General features: G+C 48.6%; 1 protein-coding gene across 1 annotated transcript in view; it reads left to right on the top strand.

Annotated features, from left to right (window-relative positions):
* Positions 1-9,582: 9,582 nt before the first annotated feature.
* The window catches only part of LOC147121760 (ADAMTS-like protein 2), a 252,217-nt gene continuing 237,179 nt past the window's right edge, over positions 9,583-24,620 (top strand). Inside the window, exon 1 of the mRNA XM_085977997.1 lies at positions 9,583-9,744. Within this exon, the coding sequence (XP_085834123.1) occupies positions 9,583-9,744 (162 nt within the window). The remainder of the gene's footprint in view (positions 9,745-24,620) is intronic.

The following is a 24,620-nucleotide window of genomic DNA, read 5'->3' on the forward strand; positions in this document are numbered from 1 at the left end:
GGCACACACGAAACGTTCGCCTCAAACGTGAAGCCTTTCATCTGGCCCTGGTTCGGGGCCGTGTTAGTGCTCTGGCACATCACGTGGGATTTGTTTTGTCTCTCGCCGCTCTTGTGAGCTGCCAACCCCGAGGGGAGAAAGAGGCTGTTAGACTGTGGGGGGGAGAGTGTGTGTGTGTGCTTGATCAACCCGATTGCGGCAAAAAGGTTGCTCTAACATGAACTTAAAGCACCAAGACTTTGTAAATCTTTGGCTCCTTGCACACACACACACACAGACACACAAAACAACAAAAAATCAAAATTGGGCATCATTAACAAACGATTAGCTAAATATTTCCCCATGAAAGAAAAAAAACATGTTTCAAAGATTATTTGCTGTGGCGCTTTTTTTGTTTGTGTACTTGAGGTTTTCCCACAGCTGCCGAGCGCTCAGATCACAGCATCCCCCCCACCCCCAACAAGGATCCCGATTTAAATCGGAAGGTCTCGACACTAAGCGGGAGCCCATGGGAAAAGCAACAAGTTGCCAAAAGCCAGCGGGATACCGCGCTCCCGGCCCTGCTACTCGCCCCATCAGGTGGAGAGACGACAGATGGAAGACCAAGCGTGTGAACAAGGCCCGCCACCCCACCCCCCCGTGTTAAATACGTTTCTAAAAGAAAGAACTTGCATTTATATAGCGCCTTTCGCGACCTCCGGACGACCCAAAGTGCTGCCCAGCCAATGAAGTACTTCTTGAAGTGTAGTCACTGTTATGGTGGAAAGGTGGCAATCAATTTGCGCACAGCAAGCTCCCGCAAACAGCAATGCAACACTGACCAGATAATCTGTTTTATTTCGCATCCCGCAGTATTTTGCTTTTGTAATCTGTTTCAGTGATGTTGGTAGAGGGATAAATATTGGCCAGGACATTGGAGAGAACTCACCTGCTCGTCTTCGAAATAGTGCCGGGGGATCCTTTACGTCCACCTGAGAGAGCGGACGGGACCTCGGTTTTGCATCTCATCCGAAAGACGGCACCTCCGACCGTGCAGCACTCCCTTGGCACTGCACGTAAGTGTCAGCCTAGAATTTGTGCTCTAGTTGCTGGAGTGGGACATGAACCCACAACCAGTACTGAGGGAGTGCTGTACTGGCGGAGGTGACTCGGGCAAGAGGGCTACCACTGAGCCAGGGCTGAAACCTGAGTTGAGGCAGCAATTAACAGGGAAAGAACTTTTCCACAAAAAGTAACTGCAGTAATTTCCTCCTCTCCTGCCCTCCCATGTAGCCACTGAATCTGCTGGGTACAGGCCCATGGGCACGAGCACCCTTTAAGGTGTCTTACCCAGGCAGTCATTCTTCCTGCCAGAGCCCAGACTGTGATTCTCATTGGCCACAGCCGTGATACCCTCAAATAATTTTCTTACTTGACATTCACACAGCAGCACAGTTTAGGAGAGGAGGAAATTAAGGGAAGAAAAATATAAACTCAACATTTTTATTCAATATTCATTGACCCCTCCCAAATAAAAAAAAACACCGCACAATAAAAAGAAGAGCTACACCGAAAGCCGTGGCTCAAATCTCTACAGCGACTGCACTGCAGGCCAAAGGCACAACACCTAAACCTTTCCGCCTCTCTACCTCCCTCTCCTCTATTGGGGGCCGTGCCTGCAGCTGTCTCGGCCCTAAGCTCTGGAATTCCCTCTGGAACTGCTCCCCCTCTCTACCCCTCTCACCTTTTAAAGACGCTCCTTAAAACCTAACTCTCTGACCAAGTTTTTGGTCACCTGTCCTAATACCTCCTTATGTGGCTCGGTGTCAAATTTTGCTAGATAACACTCCTGTGATGCTCCTTGGGATGTAAAGGTGGTCGTTGTAACATTTAGATCAGGCTCTTCACATAAACCAACACCTCCGGTTGCTTTACAAGGCAGAGCTGGAGAGCAAGATGGGGAGGGAGAACCAAGACCTGGTCAAATAGATAAGTTTACAGTCGGCTTTTGAAGGCAGGCAGTGAGGTATCAAGGTGAAGTTTTTTTCGGAGAGATTTTGGCAGAGGTCAGGAGTGTAGTGAATTTTTTTTTATTCGTTCATGAAATCTGGGGGTCGCTGGCAAGGCCAGCATTTATTGCCCATCCCTAATTGCCCTTGAGAAGGTGGTGGTGAGCCACCTTCTTGAACCGCTGCAGTCTGTGTGGTGAAGGTACTCCTGCAGTGCTATTAGGGAGGGAGTTCCAGGATTTTGACCCAGCGACAATGAAGGATCGGCGATATACTTCTAAGTCAGGATGGTGTGTAACTTGGAGGGGAACTTGGAGGTGGTGTTGTTCCCATGCGCCTGCTGCCCTTGTCCTTCTAGGTGGAAGAGGTCGCGGATTTGGGAAGTGCTGCCGAAGAAGCCTTGGCGAGTTGCTGCAGTGCATCTTGTAGATGATACACACTGCAGACACGGTACGCCGGTGGTGGAGGGAGTGAATGTTTAAAGTGGTGGATGGGGTGCCAATCAAGCGGGCTGCTTTGTCCTGGATGTTGTCGAGCTTCTTGATATTGTTGGAGCTGCACTCATCCAGGCAAGTGGAGAGTATTCCATCACACTCCTTACTTGTGCCTTGTAGATGGTGGAAAGGCTTTGGGGAGTCGGGAAGTGAGACAATCACCACAGAATACCTAGCCTCTGACCTGCTCTTGTTGCCACAGTATTTATGTGGCTGGTGCAGTTAAGTTTCTGGTCAATAGTGACCCCCAGGATGTTTATGATGGGGGATTCGGCGATGGTAATACCGTTGAATGTCAAAGGGAGGTGGTTAGACTCTCGCTTGTTGGAGATAGTCATCACCTGACACCTCTGTGGTGCGAATGTTACCTGCCACTTATCAGCCCAAGCCTGAACGTTGTCCAGGTCTTGTTGCATGCGGGCAGGGTCTGCTTCATTATCTGAGGAGTTGTGAATGGCGCTGAACACTGTGCAGTCATCAGCGAACATCCCCATTTCTGACCTTATGTTGGAAGGAAGTTTACTAATGAAGCAGATGAAGATGGTTGGGCCTAGGACACTGCCCTAAGGAACTCCTGCAGCGATGTTCTGGGGCTGTGATGATTGACCTTCAACCACCACAGCCATCTTCCTTTGTGTTAGGTATGACTGCAGCCAGTGGAGCGTTTCTCCCCCCGATTCCCATTGACTTCCATTTTATTAGGGCTCCTTGATGCCACACTCGGTCAAATGCTGCCTTGATGTCAAGGGCAGTCACTCTCACCTCACCTCTGGAATTCAGCTCCTTTGTTCATGATTGGACCAAGGCTGCAATGAAGTCGGGAGCCGAGTGGGCTTGGCGGAACCCAAACTGGGCATCAGTGAGCAGGTTATTGGTGAGTAAGTGCCGCTTGATAAGCACTTTCGATGACATCTTCCATCACTTTGCTAATGATTGAATGTAGACTGATGGGGCGGTAGTTGGCCGGGTTGGATTTGTCCTACTTTTTGTGGACAGGACATACCTGGGCAGTTTTCCACATTGTCAGATAGATACCAGTGTTGTAGCTGTACTGGAACAGTTTGGCTAGAGGCGCGGCTAGTTCTGGAGCACAAGTCTTCAGCACGACAGTCGGGATGTTGTTGGGGCCTATAGCCTTTGCTGTATCCAGTGCGCTCAGCCGTTTCTTGGTATCACGTGGAGTGAATCGAATTGGCTGAAGACTGGTTTCTGTGATGGTGGGGACCTCAGGAGGAGGCCAATATGGATCATCCACTCGGCACTTCTGGCTGAAGATGGTTGCAAACGCTTCAGCCTTGTCTTTTGCACTCACACGTGCCGGGCTCCACCATCATTGAGGATGGGGATATTCATGGAGCCTCCTCCACCCGATAGTTGTTTAATGGTCCACCACCATTCACGACTGGATGTGGCGGGACTGCAGAGCTTTGATCTGATCCGTTGATTGTGGGATCGCTTAGCCCTATCTATAGCATGCTGCTTCCGCTTTTTAGCATGTGTGTAGTCCTCATGGCTGCGATGGCCCACAGCGCCTCAGTGAATGAGTAGCCTCCAATGATGGAGTGCAGGGAGTGGGGAGCAAATGCTAAATGTAAGCTTGGCTCAACCGCATTGGAACACATAATCTAGGCTGATATTCCAGTGCAGTACTAGGGAGTGCTAGATTGTCAGATGTGCCATCCTTTGGATGAGTCATTAGACTAAGCCTCGTCTGCCTGTTCTGATGGTTCGGGTGGTGCTGAAGATTCCATAGCATTTTTGGAAGATAGGAGGGTGTCGGCCCAATGCCCTGGCAAATATTTCTCCCTCAACCAGTGCCAGCAACAACAGAAAAAAATTATTAGTTGTTCATCTCATTCTTTGCTTATGGGATCTTGCTGTGCACAACAATAGTTGGCACGTTGCTGACATAAACAGATTGCTGCAATGTGACTATTGCTGCAAAAGTGGTTTGGGATATTTCTGAGACATCATAAAGCACCGTATAAAGGTTTAATCTGGAGATGAGGCTGCAGGCAGGGACATTTGATAAAGACTACCATCCACCAATCAGGAACGAGTGAGGTAGTGGAGGGATTTGAAGATTAGGACGAGGCAGTGGAGGGATTTGAAGATTAGGACGAGGCAGTGGAGGGATTTGAAGATTAGGACAAGGCAGTGGAGGGATTTGAAGATTAGGACAAGGCAGCGGAGGGATTTGAAGATTAATGCGAGGATCATTAATTCACTTTGCTGGGTAAGCGAGTGGAGCTCATCAAGGCTGAGGTGATGAGCGTGTGTGGGCCACAGAGCTCTGGAAAGTGCACTCTCTTACAGAAGTCACGGCATAGCAATGGGATTATTTTTCTAGCCCTGGGGTAATGAGGTTGATTGAATCTAACAGCACAGATAGGGATCAAGCCTTGGTTTGCACAGTACAACCAGGCAGTGGAAGTAACCAATGAACTGCCAGGGGGGCCAGCGTTCAAGTTGCTTGTTCTTCCTTTTGTATGAGAGGTCAGAGGGCGACCCCACTCCCAGGCTTCCACTGCTGCTGTTTCTGCAACTGACCACCAGGAGGCACACGAGCAGCCTGGCGAAGACCCTCCGACCTCCCCTCCTTTCTTCTGAGCCTCCAGCTGGGACCTGTTTGTAGTGAAGTGGAATCCAGTCCCTGTTGCCTTCACTCACTCAGCCGTGCTGCTGCTCTCCATTTGCGTTTATAAGTTTGTTTCAGGAATTTTCTGTAGGTAGGAAGGAATTCCTCTGGGCCTTAATTTCCCCACTAATGACTGCTAATTATTTTATGTGTAATAATTTATCTAAATTGGCTGGCAGTGCCGAGTGTGTGGATTTTAATCAGATCCATACTGTTATTGTTATTCCTTCTCCAGTTTTCCTTCAGATTTTCCCTCCCCTTTCTCCCCCCTTCGTTTCCTGAGGTTGTTGACCCTTGTACGACTCCACGTTGCTGGCAGCCCTCCAGGAACTCACTCAGGTGGTCATTATTCTTGTGTGATCATAGGCGGTAAGTGTCGGCAGGCTATTCAACTGGGAAGGCATCGTAACTAAGCCTGATCCTGCCCATGCTTGTCACATTTTGCGGCAGGAAGGTGTGTGGACAGTCATCAGGAGCACAAACTGTGCCTGCTTCCTCCCGCCGCCCCCTGCCCCCCCCCGCCCCCTCTGTATAATTATGTGTCAGAGGGCAACATAGTGCTTCAGCTGTCTTCATCTGACTTGGGTCAAATCAAGCACTGAATCTGGGACCTTCCTTGTCTGTGTGGCTCAGTACCACGCTGGACAGGACATTCACCCATTCAGGGTGGGAGGGGGGGAATGTTTTTTAATGGACACTTACACTGTTAGGACATCATTGGAATAACATAGAAACATCGAAAAATAGGAGCAGGAGTAGGCCATTCGGCCCTTCGAGCCTACTCCGCCATTCAATATGATCATGGCTGATCCTCTATCTCGATACCATATTCCCGCTCTCTCCCCATACCTCTTAATGCCTTTTGTGTCTAGAAACCTATCTACTTCTTAAATATATTCAGTGACTTGGCCTCCGCAGCCTTCTGTGGTAGAGAATTCCACAGGTTCACCACCCTCTGAGTGAAGAAAGTTCTCCTCATCTCAGTCCTAAATGTCCTACCCTTTCAGTGGTGCCACGTGCGGGACACATGTGTCAGAAAATGCCACTGTCATTAGAACCGTATGTGCATGACATAATGGGACATACGCGCGCGCTCTGGGCTCTTTCTCTTCCTGGACCAACCACGCTTCCTGTTGTAATCAAAGTGTGCAAGGTTGTCGAGAGTGGGAGCGGCAGAACGGGGACAGTGCACACTCTTGCAGGGAGAATGAGGGGGGGTGAGCCAAACAGCCCCTACTCTCGTATACATCCGAGAGGGGGCTGGTTACAGTGTTGCTGGGATTAAGGACCCTGCCTGCTATCTCAGGCCGGGCCACAGGGTGGCGCTGGGGCATGCACTGCGCCCCGGAGCGCTGGTTTGTGGGTTTGCGCCAGTGAGTCCCCCTGGATGCTGAGTTTCTGATCTCAGCTAATCACAGGCAGGGACTGAGGGGTGGGGAAGCGCTTCCTCACAGGGAGAGAGCCTGCTCTCCCACACCTCCTCATGACTGATTTTGGAAGCGCATTGACAGCCCTGAATACTTAGAGCAACATGTTTTGGTATCAGAAAATCCGGTGTACTTGCTTCGATTCTGTCACATGGTGAGGCTGTCAATGGTCTGCATTTGCCCATTGAAATTACACTTTAGATTGTCACTTTATCTTTCAAGCTGATGCTGAGGTGGGGCCTGATGGGGGGTGGCGGGTTTCTATACAGCCCAACAATGTAAGAATCAGTCTGCGTTCCTGTACGGAACACTCAACACTCACCCTGGCAGCGGGCAAAAAATATAACAGTGGCTCCTCGGAACATTAGGAACACAACATAGGCCATTCATCTCCTCAAGCCTGCTCTGCCATTCAGTTAAATCAGGGCTGATCTGCACCTTAACTCCATTTACTCGCCTTTGCTCCATATCCCTCGTTACTTGTACCTAACAAAAATCTAGCGATCTCTGCCTTGAAAGCTCCAGTTGTACCCCAGCATCCCCAGTCTTTAGGTGGAGAGAGTTCCAGATTTGCTCTACCCTTTGTGTGAAGAAGTGCTTCCTGACTTCACCCCTCAATGGCCTAGCTCTAATTTTAATGCTCTGCCCCCTTGTGCTGGACTCCCTCACCAGAGGAAATAGTTTCTCTCTATCTACCCTATCAACTCCTTTAATCATCTTAAATACCGCAAGGTTCTGGTCCATTTGAACTGCGAGTGAATCCATCTCTTCATCTAATAATTAGAACGATCCCATAAGACATGCCTAGAATTCCACTCGTGGTGGTGGTCTCAAGCTGCATGCCACCATTTTTGTGTTTGGGTTTTAGGAAGGACAACAAAAAAGCTGGTCAACCCCTATCGTCTTTCCTGCTATTGACGATGTACCGTTTGCCCAATTTATTTTAATCTCCTGAGGAAAGGTTCTATAAAGTTTCCTTGTTCCCCACTCGGGTAATCAGGTGATGCTCCAGAACGTCCAGGATTTACTGAGGGCAGCGTGCAGGAAGACGCATTTAAAAAAACCATGCAGGAGTGACGTTGCATCAGTAACTGAGTGACAGAGTTAGTAGCTGCAGTACCAAACACAGGCAGTTAATTTATTCACAACACACTAATTTATTGCTAATCTAGATAACATGCAGGACTATGGATTAATAACACTGCATTAACACTGATTACAAGGACCAGCGCAATAGTACAAACTCAGAACATGTAACTGAACTTGAGCATTACAACACCTGAAGCCTTGTTTCATTGTGGTGATGTTGTAAGCCAATGAGAATTCATGGTAACGCTCACAGCGGGGTCACCAACTCTGGCTGGACGTATTTGCTGAGAGGTTTCATCACATGACCTCCCGCCTCGCCCAATCAAACAGCCTTTTTCTTACCTTCGCCAGTGTTTTTGTAACTAATAAATGAAAGTGTTCAAAGAAAACGGTGGGGGGCAAAACCCACTTTTTAATGTCCATATGATCTTTCTCCAGGATTTGCTTGCAGCAGTGCCTGGGAGATCAATCTTTAATTCTTGGAGGGTTTTACATAGAATTACATTACATAGGATATACGGCACAGAAACAGACCATTCGGCCCAACCAGTCAATGCCGGTGTTTATGCTCCACTCGAGCCTCCTCCCGTCTTTCCTCATCTAAATCTATCAGCGTAACCCTCTATTCCCTTCTCCCTCAGATGTTTGTCCAGCCTCCCCTTAAGTGCATCTGTACTATTCGCTCCAACCACTCCCACATTCTCACCACTCTGGATAAAGAAGTTTCTTCTGAATTCCCTATTGGATTTCTTGGTGACTATCTTATATTGATGGCCTCTAGTTATGCTCTTCTCCACAAGTGGAAACATTCTCTCTGTATCCACTCCATCAAAACTTTTCATAATTTTATAGACCTCTATTAGGTCACCCCTTAGCCTTCTTTATTCAAGAGAAAAGAGACCCAGCCTGTTCATCCTTTCCTGATATGTATACCCTCGCATTTCTGGTATCATCCTTGTAAATCTTCTCTGCACCCTATCCAGTGCCTCTATATCCTCTTTTATAATATGGCGACCAGAACTGTACTCCAAGTGTGGTCTAACCAAGGTTCGATACAGGTTTAGCATAACTTCCCTACTTTTCAATTCCACCCCTCTAGAAATAAACCCTCTAGAAATAAAATTGAATTACAGCACAGAAACAGGCCATTTGGCACAACAGGTCTATGTCGGTGTTTATGCTCCACATGAGCCTCCTTCCATTGCTCTTCATCTCACCCTATCAGCATATTCTTCTATTCCTTTCTCCCTCATGTACTCCTCTAGCTTCCCCTTAAATACATCTATGCTATTTGCCTCAACCACTCCATGTGGCAGTGAGTTCCACATTCTAACCACTTGGGTGGGTAACTCTAGCTCACAGCCTCGCGAGCGTAAACTGCTGTGAAGTTTTTATTTTGGATTGGGTTGTTATTTGAGGACTTTCCTCATGCTGGCCGGGTTTCTTGGGTTATTTGAGGAGGTCGGCTGTCCTAAACGTTGCGGCGTTTCCAGGCTGAGGCAGAGTCCACTTTTGGGATCACACGTTCCCCTGTTCACGAAACCTGCCCTAAGAATGGTGGAATGACAGGAGACAGCAAATGCTTTGAGCATTCGCACTCTTTAAAAAACAGATGGTGGAAATGCTTGTGAAAACTTGAAGAAAGAAAAAGGCCAATTGACCTTGTTAAGGCCTCGTTAAAGGTCACAAACAGGCAGCATCCTACAGCTGCGAGGGCACATCAAATTCTTTCAAATTTTATGCAAGTTCAGACTTGGTGTGAGTGGGGACTACAGATCCCAAGAGATGCGAGAACAGCGATCATTACTGGAGTTTTTATGTGCATGAACATGAAGAGTGCAGTGCCCATATGGTGGTGGAGCAGAGGTCAAGTTACAGTAGGGACTAACCCAGGCATTGGTTCTACTCCAATAGTCAGTCAACTACTTGAGCACAGCAGAGGAACAATGCCCGAGGAGGTGGTTGTGACTGAGTTAAGCCACCTAATCCAAGAAGACCTCCGAGGACAGTTGGTCACCTGCAGTGCAGTGCCAGTCACTCAACTATTGTGCGACAGGGATCGTCTATGTGTTCCTCAGGCCTTTCCCAGATATTGTTTCATTAAGAAGGTAACTGAAGCCCTGTAGTAGCCATGCACCCTACTCAACAAATAGCAGCAGTGGAGCAGCCAAGGGCTGCATGAGGATCTCATTGCCCAGTTCTTCCCGCGAGCTCCGCAATTTGGACGTGAATGTTTTCCTTTTGGACATGTCTACAACCTTGATTAAACTGCCGTTAGTGCTTGCTGCCTACTGCACCTTTTGTTTGACTTTTGGCCAACTGACCGCTCGTTCTCTGCACAGTAAAAGAGTGGGGTCGCAAGATAGTAGTCACAGTAATTCCTTCTTATCACATTCTGCAGTGTTTGTGATGCACTCGTTTCTTCTGCCACTTTTGCTGGTTGTCTATGTGCTCTGCCACTAGCTAGAAGGAGTACCACCGGTGGAAGGCTGTTTAGCGGAGTGCTGAGCCACAGGCGACACACGAGGCCAGACAGCCTCGATCTCCAGCTAACCCTGGTAGACCTGCATCAGTCTTGGGGTGGCATGGTGCTGTCGTTGGTGTGGGTTCAGTGCTTTCCAAGCTGGTACCCACTGTCATTTGTGGAGAACATCTCCTCACAGTGCCCACTGACGACGCGCGTGTGCACAGAACATGACACATTTTGAAGTCTACTGGGAAAAGACCGCTTCCATCTTAAATCTCGTTATTTCTAAAACACAATTTCCTTTATATCTCAAGTTTTATTTAAAAATACAGAAGTCTCTCAACTGTAACGTTGTGCAAATCATTAGACTATCTGATTAACATGGTACTTGCCATGTGCTCTTTCTGGTATTCCAATCTCTACAGACTCGATCCTTTCCAGACTCTCTCTGCTGAGTAAATCCGCCAATCTTTCCACCACCTTTCCTGTGCTGTGCCCTCTTATTATGTGCCATGTTTGTCTTTAAACACAAGCAGTGTGAATTGAAATGGGTTGCTTCTGCCCATGGAATTTCCTTCCTCTGAAGTATTTACTCTCTCCTCTCCCTTTCTCTCTCTCTTTTTCTGTCTCTCTTATATCAAGGCTTATGTAATAGAATTCTTATAACCCTGCTATTTTAAGTTCTAGGACCTTACTTGCTACTTTCTTATTAACCATTTTCTGTGTTAGTGCAGTGCTTTTTGCATACATCTTTTACAGCTTCCCCTCGTGCGCACATATATTCTATGCTCCTCCTACAAGCCATGGCTCAGTGGGTAGCACTCTCGCCTCTGAGTCAGAAGGTTGTGGGTTTGCGTCCCACTCCAGAGACTTGAGCACAAAAATCTAGGCTGACACTCCAGTGCAGTGCTGCACTGTCGGAGGTGTCGTCTTTTGGATGAGAAGAGCAAGTTATCAGTTATCTCCTGGCCAATAATTATCCGTCAACCGACATCACAAAACCAGATGATCCAGCCATTATCACACTGCTGTTTGTGGGAGCTTGCTGTGTGCAAATTAGCTGCCATGTTTCCCACATTACAACAGTGACTCCACTTCAAAAGTACTTCATTGGCTGTAAAGCGCTTTGGGATTGTGAAAGGCGCTATATAAATGCAAGTCTTTTTTTTGCAGGCCTTACCTTGGCGCTTCTATTTAAATTGTGCGCCTTCCTCCAGACCTGCTGCCTGGTTCTACAGTAGAGGAGATGACAACGGCACTGTCAGCGACACATGGCCGTGCTTGGTGCCTTCTTTGCATGTTTGGAGCAGTCCTCTCTCGTGTAAAGTGCGCTGGCATCTCTCCATAACCAGTAAACGCGGAGCCAGCTTGATGGAGGCAGTGTTGAGCTGTTGCTCTTGAGCCATTTCCCACTGCTATTTGATGCCCCTTGGCTAAATTCTTTGAGCTTTCTAAATATATAAGGGTGAAGTGGCTCGTCGCTTGCTTCAAAATTGGATTATTGATGCAGGGAATTTGCATTCCTCACATTGGCCAGTTAGGAATGCAACACTATTGGGTTCTGGTAAAAGTTCAAAGAAACCAGCTTCGCTTAGTGAAGGACGTCAGGCCCTTGGCCTCGATTCTACCTCAAGTGCCACATTGACCATGTTTCTGCTGGTATTCACCTTTGTAAGGCCCTAGCACCAAACTCTTGCTGCTTTAAAGGGTGAGGAATGTTGTTATGGATACTTCTTTTGGGGGAGGGGAGGGGAGAGGTGATCAGGCTCTCTTTCCCCTTTCTCACACCAGTCTCCCTTTCAGGTAACCCATATAGGGAGATGCACAGTCTCTGACACTGAGCCAGCTCTAACTCTGGTCTGCTATGCTGCTCACCTTTCACTGCTGTGTCTGCCTCCTGAGCCCAATGGTTTATTGTTTGTTGTACAAGGCCAACAGGCAGTGTGTAGCGTGCCTCCTGTTTGGTGTGGGTGAGCAAGCCTTGTCCCAGGTTGGGATGTGCATAGGGAGACCCAACCTGGTTGGTACAGTCCCCCTCTTAATGCTGGTGGGGAGTGGGGGGGGGGGGCAGGGGGAAGAGGGGTGATTCTTTTTATAGAAATGGGCTCCTCCTTTTGTGTAATCCTCTCGACCTGTGAGGGGAGGGCGGGTGGGGAGGGGGGGAGTTGCCTGCCAAGTAACCGCTTAACGTTGGCCTCAGGAGAGCAGTGCTGGGACCAAGCAGCTCATTTTGGTGCCCAGATAGGCCTAGGGTATTGGTTGAGGGGGAGGAATGGGGAGAGAAGTTGGGCAGGGACCAGGTATAGCGGGAGATTGAAATACAGCGAAGGAAACAAATACAGTCTAATAGTGTCTGCAAGAATCCCAGGGCCTGGAGTGATCTGCCAGACCCAAGCAAGTAACTAGTTATACTTGAGGGGAAGCTCTGGTATTCACCTTGTAGTGTATGTAACCGTCTACCTTTAAGAGACTATGTATGTAACCGTTCACCTTTAAGAGAACTATTTTAGGTGTGGCACTACTTGTTTGGCTTCTGTATACGGTAATACCGACGGTGACCACACCGGTATATAAGTGCTGTGGCATGATTTATAGGGCAGATTCGCCCTGACCTTCGAATAGTAAAGTCCTGTTGTATGTTACTCCTGAAGTCTGTGTCGTAATTAACTGCACAACCCACAGACTTTACAGTGGCGACGAGTCCGATCGTACCCTGCGGCAACAATATTTTCAAGCAACGAAAGAGCGTCGAAAAGAGGCAACCGCCCTCGTCATTCGGCTGGGAGAAAACTCAAGGCTGCAGCAATAGAAAGGAGGAAGACTTTAGCGACAAAAACTTCCATCAGCAACAGGCACTGACTGTCCCTTCTGCCACGGTGACTGTGAGTAAGGGAAAGTGAAAAGAATAGCCGGAGGATAAGGGCTGGGCACTCGACCACGGTCGAGGGGGAAAAGGAGCCGGGAAAAAAAAAAAAGTCGGGTCCAACGGCATCGTGAGAGACCGCGACCGGCGGGAAAAGCCGGGCGGTGACCGAAGCCACGAAGCACTGCGACCGGGAGCGTAGGCGCGGGAAGAGAGAAACTCAGCCGCAGCCGGGGAGAGAAGCACCGGACTGTGAGAGGGCTGGGAGGCGCGATTGGGGTCCGAGCGAGCGGGACAGGCAGAGCTGACCAAGAGAGACTGCGCGAGAGCCAGTCCAGCGGCTGAACTGTCCTCCGTCAACGGGGTGTAACCAGCGCCGGTAGAGCCGAGCGAGCGGGAGAGAGGCAGAGCCGAGCAAGGGGAACTGTGCGAGAGCCAGTCCAGCGGCTGAACTGTCCTCCGTCAACGGGGTGTACCCAGTGCCGGTAGAGCCGAGCGAGCGGGAGAGAGACAGAGCCGAGCAAGGGGAACTGTGCGAGAGCCAGCCCAGCGGCTGAACCTGTTCGCCGTCAACGGGGTACCCAGAGCCGGTCGCCCTGCCAATAAATAAAAAAAAAAGGGAAAGCCTTGAAGCCGACGTGCAGGCTGTGAACCTGAAAGCCAGCGGCCGTTGCCCGTGGGGGAAAGTGTACCCCTCCCGCCAGGGAAGAAACGCGGGAAGCCGCCATTAGGCGGGGAAGAAGACAGAAGCGGGAAACCGCCATTGAAGTGGGCGGGGAGAGAAGATAAGAGCGGGAAACCGCCATTTTCGTGGGAAAACCGCCATCTTAGAAAAAAAAAAGAAATAATAATTTAAAGAAATACTTGTGTTCCCAAAGAGAGGAAGATGCCTAAGCGTGGTAACATCAACGATTTTAATTCGGAGATAGAAGACTGGGCCACGTACGTGGAACGCATTGAGATCTATTGTGAGGCCAACAAAATAGAAGAAGACGACAAAGCTATAACCTTGCTAAACTCGATGGGCGCAAAGACATACGGGCTCTTGAAGCATCTACTATCACCAGCTAAACCGGCGGATCAGACTTTCGATGAGATAGTGGCTGTTCTGAAGGATCACTTGAACCCCACACCGTTGATGTTGGCTGAACGATTCAAATTCTATGCGAGAACGCAACGGAAAGACGAAAGCAACGCGGAATACTTGGTCGAACTGCGTAGACTAGCGAAATACTGCCAGTTTGAAGGGAATCTGACAGAGGCATTGCGAGACAAGTTCGTATGCGGACTGTCCAAGGAAGGGACGCAAAAGCGACTACTCGAAGAGAATGACCTTACACTTGACAGGGCTGTCCTTATAGCAGCATCGCACAAAGCCGCAGCGAAAGGAACTGCGGAAATGCAGCTAAAGGCAGCGGCACTCGGTGTGGACCAAATTACCTCGAGTATAACAAAATGCTATCGCTGTGGGAAGACAACACATGATCAGAACCAATGCTGGTTTAAGAACCAGGAATGTAGGAAATGTGGCAAGCTGGGTCACATCGCTAAGGTATGCCGGTCAGGGAAGAAGACCAACAACCAAAGGAAGCCATCACAGGAAAAGTACAACAAGGTACACAAGGTGGCTGAGAAGAGTTCAGACGAACAGAATTCAGACTCAGACCCAAACGGCCAGGAGCTGGGTAGTCTGAGAATTCATAATGTGAGTAAGGAAGCTGACCTACAAACTATCTGGGTCATGCTAAAAATAGCTGGAGTCCAAGTGAAAATGGAGTTGGACACTGGATCAGCTGTATCAGTCATAAATCGAAGGGATTACCACAGGCTATTCTCATATATACCCTTAAGAGATACCAAGTTCGTATTGCAGACATACACGGGGCATAAAGTATACCCCATGGGAAAGATAAGAGTCAAGGTGAGAGATAGGGGTAAAGAACACCCAAGAATGAACTTATACGTACTACCTGAGGGAGGACCACCACTTCTAGGACGGGAGTGGATCAAGAAAATAGACATGGAATGGCACTACCTACAAGCAATGACGAGTGAGGACTCGGTGCAGACAAGCAGCTCAGACTCTGAGCCAGAAGACGATAAGTCCAGCCCAAGTATGAAAAACAAGGTTAACATGAACTCACTGACTAAGGTTGGAAAAACGATGGCGTGTATAAAGACAGAGAATTCTGAGTCTGTTCAAGTTACAGACATATGCATTACGGAGGAACACCGGGCTCGAACTCAACGTTATCTCAAAGTACGACAACAATTAGAACAATTGAGTTACCGTCTCGTACAAGAGATGAAAACAATGAAAAAGTTCTATGACACCGAATGGGAGAGTCTGGAAAGACAACAGAACCTGCTGGCTCAAGCAGAGAGCGACCATAGAGCCATCGTGACCAATTACCGATCACATCTCCCTTATGATGTTCAGGAGTTAGAATATTTGCATGATCTAGAGATACAGCATAAAGGCAAACCACGCTACACTGAGGATTTTGTCCTGCAATTGGAGACGGAGCTAGTGCAGGCAAGGTTAAGAGAAGCTGAATCGCAATGTGCACTTAAAGAGATGCAGAAAAAAATCTTGGACATAGAAAAGAGAAACGCTTCTTTACCTGATGAGAATAATGTGGCCATGTTGCAAGAGGAGCTTATAGGGGCGAAACTGAAAGAAGCTAAGCAAAGGATGTTGGAACTTGAAACACAGAACCAAATCAGCAGTAACCAGCTATGTCGAGCAGAGAAGGAGTGCAATGGTCTACAGGAGAAGGTGCAATATCTCTCAGCCCAGAATAAGGGACTACTCACTCAGTTAAATGAAAGTAAAGGGAAAATGGCTGAGATAGACTGCAAGATTAAAGAAGATTTGATGGCAGTGAGACTTCGAGAGGCAGATAGCATAGCAGCCTTGGCTGAACTCCAACAGAAAATTACGAAAGAAGCAAATGCAGAGGAATCTTCAGGAAGCCAGGATTTTATTCCAGTTCTTCTCTATGACTCCTTACAAGCAGAGTGTGAGAAGTTGAAAGAACAGTATGAACAGGCCCAGGCTATAATTCTGGAGGGGGTTAACTCGGCAACCTCCGAAAAGCTAGTTTCAGTAGAAGCATATGAGCAACTAAAGGTTGAACATGAACAAGAAGTCCAAAGGCTGCAGGAAATTCTTGATGAGCTCAAGGCCAAGACAGACTCATCGGTAGAAGTTCCATCCATAGATGAGAAATTAGAGGTGAAAGACATGGCAGAACATGAAAGACAAGATGTCCAAGAACTCATAAAAATATTGAAGGAAACCCATGAGGCGGCAATGACCGAGGTTCAACAACTTGAAGAACAGATTCAACTGGGAATCCTTTCAGTGGAAGAAAAGGAAACTGTAAGAAACACAGAGACTGTAAGAATGGCCCCTGAACATGAGCTAGAGAGCATCAAGGCGCAACTTCTCCGAGCGCTGAAAGCCAAAGTACAAGAGGAAAAAAAGGTGGATGAAAGGGAGAAGACTCTGATCCACAGTGTTCCCGTGGAAGAGTTAACGGTCAGCCAACTCCTTCATATGCTGAGGGACAAGACTCTGCAATGGGAATAATCTGAACACGAGCTTCAATCTTCAAAGGGAAGGAGTTCGGAGCCCTCAAAAGTTATGGAAATAGCTGAGGTTGCAACACAGATTTTACTGGGATGCCAAAAGTACGCTGAATCACGTCTATGTGAACAACAGAATGTTGAAACAGCTGCTCCAGTAGAAGGATTGAATAGCCCGATCAATCAATCCCCGATGGAAGGGGAAGTGTTGAAATCACAAATGAGGTCCTTAGTGAAGGATTTGCAGGAAACCCAGGAAGAGCGGGATGACTATGAACGCATGAAGAAGTCCCTTCAGGAAAGATGTCTAGGGAGGGAACAACAGTCGGCTAACATCCAGTTGGGTAAGGAAGAAGTAGCAGGCCCTCTCGCTAGACTAGCTCAGGATGACACCGAATATTACCATGACCTGTTGAGTGACACGGAATATTACGAGGACTTGGTCTGCCCAGCTTGTGATGAAAACTCCCAAAGTGCAGAAATCAGGATGAAGCACTTAAAGTCTAAGGAACATAGGGAGATGGTGGCGCTACAGCTGGCAGCTGAGAAGGGAGCCCCGAAAGTCTCCAAGAAGCAAAAAAGGAAAAGACGAAGCCGGAGATGATAACCATCTAAATCATTATCACTTCTAATGGGAAAGTAGGGAAAAATTACTAAGGCAGTCCAGCTGTTTGTAAAAGTCAGCACTGCTGGTTCAGCAGGACGGAAGTTCAAGCTGTTACGTCAAGGGAAAGACTATTGGATGAGTCACGCTAGCAATGTGAACCGGCTACACCACAGAGATGTTGTTCGGACCGAGTCAAGACCAGAGACTGAATCTGTGAACTGTTCCCACAGAGACTGAACCTGTGAACTGTTTTCCGCAGAGACTATATCTGTAAATTGTTTACATGAAGTTGAATATATGTTATGTTTAATGGGGAATACGTATGTTGTAAGCTAAAAAGGGAGGATTGTAGTGTATGTAACCGTCTACCTTTAAGAGACTATTGTATGTAACCGTTCACCTTTAAGAGAACTACTTTAGGTGTGGCACTACTTGTTTGGCTTCTGTATACGGTAATACCGACAGTGACCACACCGGTATATAAGTGCTGTGGCATGATTTATAGGGCAGATTCGCCCTGACCTTCGAATAGTAAAGTCCTGTTGTATGTTACTCCTGAAGTCTGTGTCGTAATTAACTGCACAACCCACAGACTTTACACACCTAGAGGACTGAACATGGTTGAACCCTTCAACCATTTGCATATTTGGCAAATTTCCAAATATCAGCATTTTTTTGTGCAACTTTTGTTAATCATAGAATCATACAGCAGGGAAGGAGGCCATTCCGCCCGTCGTGTCTGTGCCGGCTCTTTGAAAGAGCGACCCAATTAGTCTCACTCCCCCACTTTTTCCCCATAACCCTGCAATTTTTTCCTCAGTCCTGCACATTTCCACTACGGAATCCTAAGATTGTGTTTAAGGACAGGGCAGTGATGCAGTACCTGGGAGTCCTGCCTGTACGGTGCCTCCCACCCCCACCCTACCCCACCTCCAGCTCAGAGTGCAAGACTAGTGGATCTCTAGGACTGACTGGAAACCCGTTCCCTATTCAGACCTACCAGCGCCTACATGACAACCAAGAGAACTAACAAAAGCTGGCCGAAGTTTCCATCAAGTTAACGGCACAAACACAGCCCTGAATCCTGTCCTTATAACACGTGAAGGCAAGGAGTTAGACCGAAATTGCGAGATGTGTGGACATGTGATTGCAAAAGCAGACATACCCAGTATGTCATCACTTTGAAATAACAATAGAAAAAGCTGGAAAAACTCAGCAGGCCAGGCAACATCCGTGGAGAGAGAAACAGAGTTAACGTTTCAGGTCGAAACCCAAGGGTTAACTCTGTTTCTCTCTCCACAGATGTTGCCTGGCCTGCTGAGTTTTTCCAGCTTTTTCTATTGTTATTTCAGATTTCCAGCATCCGCAGTATTTTGCTATCATGTCATCACTTTGATTGTGAAAGATGAACCTGAAAACGTGCACAAATCCAGCTTGCAGTCGTGTTGGATTGGGAAATTACTGATGGGGAATGTGAGAGCTGAAGACACCCGGTTTATTTCCTGGGGGTGGGGGAGGGGGGGTTGTCTGAGGTCATGACCCCACTCTTCCTCAACTAACCAATCAGAAGATTTTGTGTTGTGAAACTTCATCTGAGGCATTTTGTCCCTTCTGCAATCCCATCTTTTAAAAAAAACCTATCTGGATATGGTTGGGGATATTTTACATATATGAAAATAAAGGCAGCTGCATGGACTATATAAGTTCCTCTCATCAGGAATCTAATGGACATTTACAATAGTCCCAAGGTGTGTTCACAAGTTAAAACTGGCTCCCCGTCACCTTCGTTCCCTGTTCCTGATCCCAAAGCAGCCTGGAACCAAGGCAAGGGTTTTACCTGGAGTTCAGGTATTCTGATTTGACTATTTTAAACAGTACCAGTTTTTCATTCTAGGTAACTTCAGAATGGGTAAGGGAGAGTCTGTATCATGGAAACAAAGACTTGAAAGATCACACTCGGGCATGGGACAGCCCTTTCCTCTCTTAGCTGCTGATCAGCCTGCTGTGCATTTCACACTGCTTTGCTTTTAAGACCTGTGGGCAGTAATTGAATTAATGTGCCCATATGGCTTTGCTCGGTAGGCTATTCTAACAGAAGTGTTAATCTTAAAATAAACGGCTTAACACCCCTGCCGAAGTTGCATAGAGAGAAAGCACTTGCCTATTATAATCGCCGACAGGAATTTCTAGGGTACGTTGCTCTCTTAACCCTGTCAAAATGTTTAATTTTCCCGTCTGAATATAAAAAAATCATCGGACAGTCAAATCACTTAAAAAAAAACAGAATTGCGCAAAAACAGCAACTTGCCTTTAATGTAGTAAAACATCCAAAGCCGCTTCACAGGAGAGTTACTGAAAATTTTACACATAAGGAGATATCGGGACAGGTGATCTAAAGCTTGGTCAAAAAGGCAGTTTTTAAGGAGCATCTTAAAGGAGGAGAGAGAAGCAGAGAGGTTCAGAGAGGGAATTCCGGAGCTTAGGGCCTAGGCAGCTGAAGGCACGGCTGCCAATTGTGGAGCGATGAAATATAGTTTGTAGGAATAGGCTTGTGGCAGGACTGCAGCGGTTCAAGAAGGCGGCTCACCACCATCTTCTCAAGGGCAATTAGGGATGGGCACTAAATGCAGGCCTAGCCAGCGACGCCCACATCCCATCAATGAATAATAAAAAATAAAAAATGCTGAATCTTGTGCTCTCAGGTGGAACTGACTGACTGCCTCCAGCCTCAGAGTTTCTAATCTGGCCGATCCTCACATTTCCCTGTGGATGTTGACATCTCAGCAATGGACGATGTGGCGTCTCCTAAATTTCTGCATGGCAACAAAGGGACCTCCACCATGAGCATGTAAACAAACTGAGAATGGCTCTACATTCACAGAACATGTCTTGAGGTACCGCGATAGTGCACTGTCATAAAATCCTAAATATGATCATTTTGGGGTCATTTTTCAAATTAAATGAAACTCACAATCAGTCCAACCCCATCCTTATTTTATTTATAAACCCTACCAATTTCCACTGGTGGCCGTGCCTTCAGCTGCCCAGGCCCTAATCCCTGGAATTCCCTGCCTAAACCTCTCCGCCTCTCTACCTCTCCTCCTTTAAGATGGCCCTTAAATCCTACGGCCTAGAAATTGAGTTTTGGCGCAGCCAGGGCTTTAGCGCCGGAAGTTAGTGCCGGAGCTAAGTCGCGCTGGTCGGGCCCAAAATTCAATAGTTCTGCGCCCAAACGGCTGCCGGCGCTGCTGAGAGCTGTTTGCGCCTGAAAACTGGCGCAACGCGCTGAATTTTGGCGCTATTCCGGCGCTGCGGCGCGGCAGGTTCGGGAAGTGCAGGCCTCCTCCTTCCCTTAAGGAGGAGCTGCCTGCACCCGGCCGCGGCCCGCGAAAATCTTTTTAAAAATGAGCCCGGCACCTCGGACAAGTGCCGGGCTTGCTTCTGTTCCGGGGGGGGGGGGGGAAGTCCGGGGAGGGAGCTGCGGCCAGGCGGCCGGCGGGAAAGCGGCCGGCCGCCGCGGGGCCTTTAATGCGCCGGCGCAAAACATGTTGGACTCTGTTGCCAGAGTCTTAGTTGCGGCTGCCACGGGCGAGGCGGCCGCAACTGAATTTCGGCGCTGGGGCCCGTCGGCATGGCAACCGGGACGCTGCGCACACCGATGACGTCATCGGTGCCGGCGCAGCGCTACCGGTCTACCGCGGCGGAAGGGCCCCAGGCAATTTAGGCGCCGGCGCCAATTGCAGCGCTAGGCCCTCTAGCGCCGCAAAATCGGCGCTAAGGGCACTGAATTTCTAGGCCTACCTCTTTGACCAAGCTTTTATTCACCTGTCCTAATATCTCCTTATGTGGCTCGGTGTCAAATTTGGTTTGGTAACACTCCTGTGAAGCTCCTTGGGACGTTTTACTACTTTAAAGGCACTATATAAATACAAGTTGTTGTTGTGTAATAAAGGAAGCCAGTTAATGTATTCACACCCGGGAGCATCTTCCTTATCTCAAACGATAAATAGCTGAAGCGAAGTTGAAAAATATACACCTTCAGACAAGGCAACAGCCAGGCAGGCAGGCCCCAGAAAATTTTAGCTGCTTATTAGTTATCTACATTTAGCTTATAGAGAGACAATGAAACAATGAATAAACACAACTGTAACTGCGAGCAGCAGTAACGATCAGCTCACTTTAAAATTTTTGCCTCATGTTTGTGAACAAATTGCAGTGGGAGAAAGCAACATTATAGCAGCCCAACCTCCAACTAATCTGGTTCTGACAGATTTCCCCCCCCCCCCATCCCCCACATATACTTAATTATATTGATAATACTGAGAACCTCCAATCCCAGTGAATATAACTGATTTTTCCTTTTGGAGCAGACAGTTGGCCTTTCTACTTGGGGCTGTTTCTAGTGTGTTCGCGTGCCTTCAAAACCATTTTGCTGCATGAGGTTTGGAGAGAGACTTCAGCTGGGATTCTGGACTGGTTGCCAAGGGATCCCGGGGGTCTCTTTCACAATGCCGGTAATTTGAATCCCTGGGGGATTTGTATGGGTCTCGAAGGAAGTCAACCGATCTGGCCAGAAGGTCCTCTAATGGGCCTACAGTGGTAACTGCATCATCTGGTGTGATACTGAGACGTACATATACATAGCAACCGTCTACGTTTTACGCAGAAATCAGCATTGTTGGGCCCAGTGTCTGCCTGTGCACATTCAAGATTAGTGGGGCCCCCAAAACCTTCTGCACTTCTCCTTAGTCATCCCCTGAACCACTGTGACTCAGTTTAAATGGTCCCATTTCTTTTGTTTCAGGTGTGGCTCAGTGGGTAGCGCTATTGTCTCTGAGTCAGAAGGTTGTAGGTTCAAGTCCCGCTCCAGGCACTGAGCCCAAAATTCTAGGCTGATGGTGCAGTGCTGAGGGAGTGCTGCACTGTCGGAGGTGCTGTCTTTCAGATGAGATGTTAAACCGAGGCCCTGTCTGCTCTCTCAGGTGGACATAAAAGATTCCATGGCACTATTTTGAAGAACAGGGGAGTTATCCCAGTGTCCTAGCCTATATTTATCCCTCAATCAACATCACTAAAACTAAACTTCCACCCTTCGTGTTTTGGATCCACCCAGGATTACAAATATCTCCAAGATATTCATCGTTCCTCCAAACACTGCTCTTGCCGCATCTTGAGATCCACGCTCAACGCCATGCGGCGCCACATGAACACTCTCGACCTCTCTCCTCAGCAGCACCGACGCACTCTATCTCAAAGCTGTCCGGGTCCACAGTTCCATTTCATCCTTCGACTCATCCGACGCTTCACCAAAAAACTTTTTTTCTACCTTTCCGATGTCAAGGATTGCAAGCTTCATCAACTCTTGAACACCAACGCCCCTCCGGAACCTTCTTCCCATTCACTTTCCTCTGACCCCTCTTCTCCCAATCTCACCCCCTGCCGCGTTTTCACTATCCCCTCTGACCTTCCCCTCTCTGACCCTGAACGATCAGTCCTCAGCAAAGGCCTGAGCTTCATCCCCTTACGCCCCCACCTCAATGAATTTCGAGTTCGGCACGATGTTGAGCTCTTTTCCCGCTGCCTTCGTCTCCGTGCCCACTTCTCTGGCCAGGAGTCTTCCCCCCGCACGACTGGCCTTTTCTCACGCTTTCAGAAATGCCGTTCTACCTGGACCCCTCCCCCTGGCCTATTACCCTCTCTAGATCTTTTCACCGCTAACTGCCGCCGTGATATCAGCCATCTCCATTACTCTGCTCCCCTCATTCACTCCAACCTACCTCCCTCTGAACTTGCAGCACTCCATTCTCTTAGATCCAACCCTGACATTGTCATTAAACCTGCTGACAAGGGTGGTGCTGTTGTTGTTTGGCGAACTGACCTCTACCTAGCAGAAGCTGAACGCCAGCTCTCCGACACCTCCTCCTACCTCCACCTGGACCATGACCCCACTACCGAACACCAAACCACCGTTTCCAAGACTGTCACTGAACTCATCTCCTCTGGAGATCTTCCCCCCGTGGCCACCAACCTCATAGTTTCCCAACCCCGCACAGCCCGCTTCTACCTCCTTCCCAAGATCCACAAACAGGACTGCCCTGGTAGACCCATCGTTTCAGCCTGTTCTTGCCCCACGGAACTTATCTCTTCCTATCTCGACTCTATCTTTTCTCCCCTTGTCCAGCCTCTTCCCACCTACATCCGCGACTCTTTGGATGCCCTCCGCCACTTTAACAGTTTCCAGTTTCCTGGCCCCAACCGCTTCCTTTTCACCATGGACGTACAATCCCTCTACACCTCCATCCCCCACCAGGATGGCCTGAGGGCGCTCCGCTTCTTCCTTGAACAGAGGCCCAACCAGTCCCCATCCACCACCACCCTCCTCCGCCTGGCTGAACTTGTTCTCACATTGAACAACTTCTCCTTTGACTCCACTCATTTCCTCCAAATCAAAGGTGTTGCTATGGATACCCGCATGGGTCCTAGCTATGCCTGCCTTTTCGTGGGATATGTGGAACACTCTTTGTTCCAGTCCTACTCGGGTCCCCTCCCTCACCTCTTTTTCCGATACATTGATGACTGTATCTGTGCCGTTTCCTGCTCTCGCCCTGAGCGAGACAATTTCATTCACTTTGCCTCCAATTTCCACCTTCCCTCACCTTCACATGGTCCATCTCTGATTCTTCCCTTCCCTTCCTCGACTTCTCCGTCTCCATCTCTGGGGATAGGTTATTGACCAACATTCACTACAAGCCCACTGACTCCCACAGCTACCTGGACTACACTTCCTCCCACCCTGCCTCCTGTAAGGACTCTATTCCATTCTCCCAGTTTCTCCGTCTCCGCCGCATCTGCTCCGACGATGCCACCTTCCACACCAATGCTTCCGACATGTCTTCATTTTTCCTCAACCGAGGATTCCCCTCTACCGTGGTTGACATGGCCCTCGACCGTGTCCGTTCTATCTCCCGCACTTCTGCCCTCACCCCTGCCCCTCCCTCCCAGAACCACGATAGGGTTCCCCCTGTCCTCACCTTTCACCCCACCAGCCTCCACATTCAACGGATCATCCTCCGCCATTTCTGCCACCTCCAAAGTGATCCCACCACCAAACGCATCTTCCCCTCCCCTCCCCTTTCAGCATTCTGTAGGGATCGCTCCCTCCGAAACACCCTAGTCCACTCCTCTATCTCCCCCAGCACCCCTTCCCCTTCGCCTGGCACCTTCCTGTGCAAGCGCAGGAGATGTAACACCTGCCCTTATACCTCCCCCCTTCCCACTGTCCAGGGCCCCAAACACCCCTTCCAGGTGAAACAGCGATTTACTTGTACTTCTTGCAATCTAGTATACTGTATTCACTGCTCACGATGCAGTCTCAGCTACATTGGGGAGACCAAACACAGATTGGGTGACCGCTTTGCGGAACACCTCCGTTCAGTCCGTAAGGGGGACCCCGAGC

Source organism: Somniosus microcephalus, chromosome 3 (genome assembly GCF_052327205.1).
Source record: "Somniosus microcephalus isolate GS21.2 chromosome 3, FLI_Smic_1.0, whole genome shotgun sequence".
In the NCBI taxonomy this organism is placed as follows: domain Eukaryota; kingdom Metazoa; phylum Chordata; class Chondrichthyes; order Squaliformes; family Somniosidae; genus Somniosus; species Somniosus microcephalus.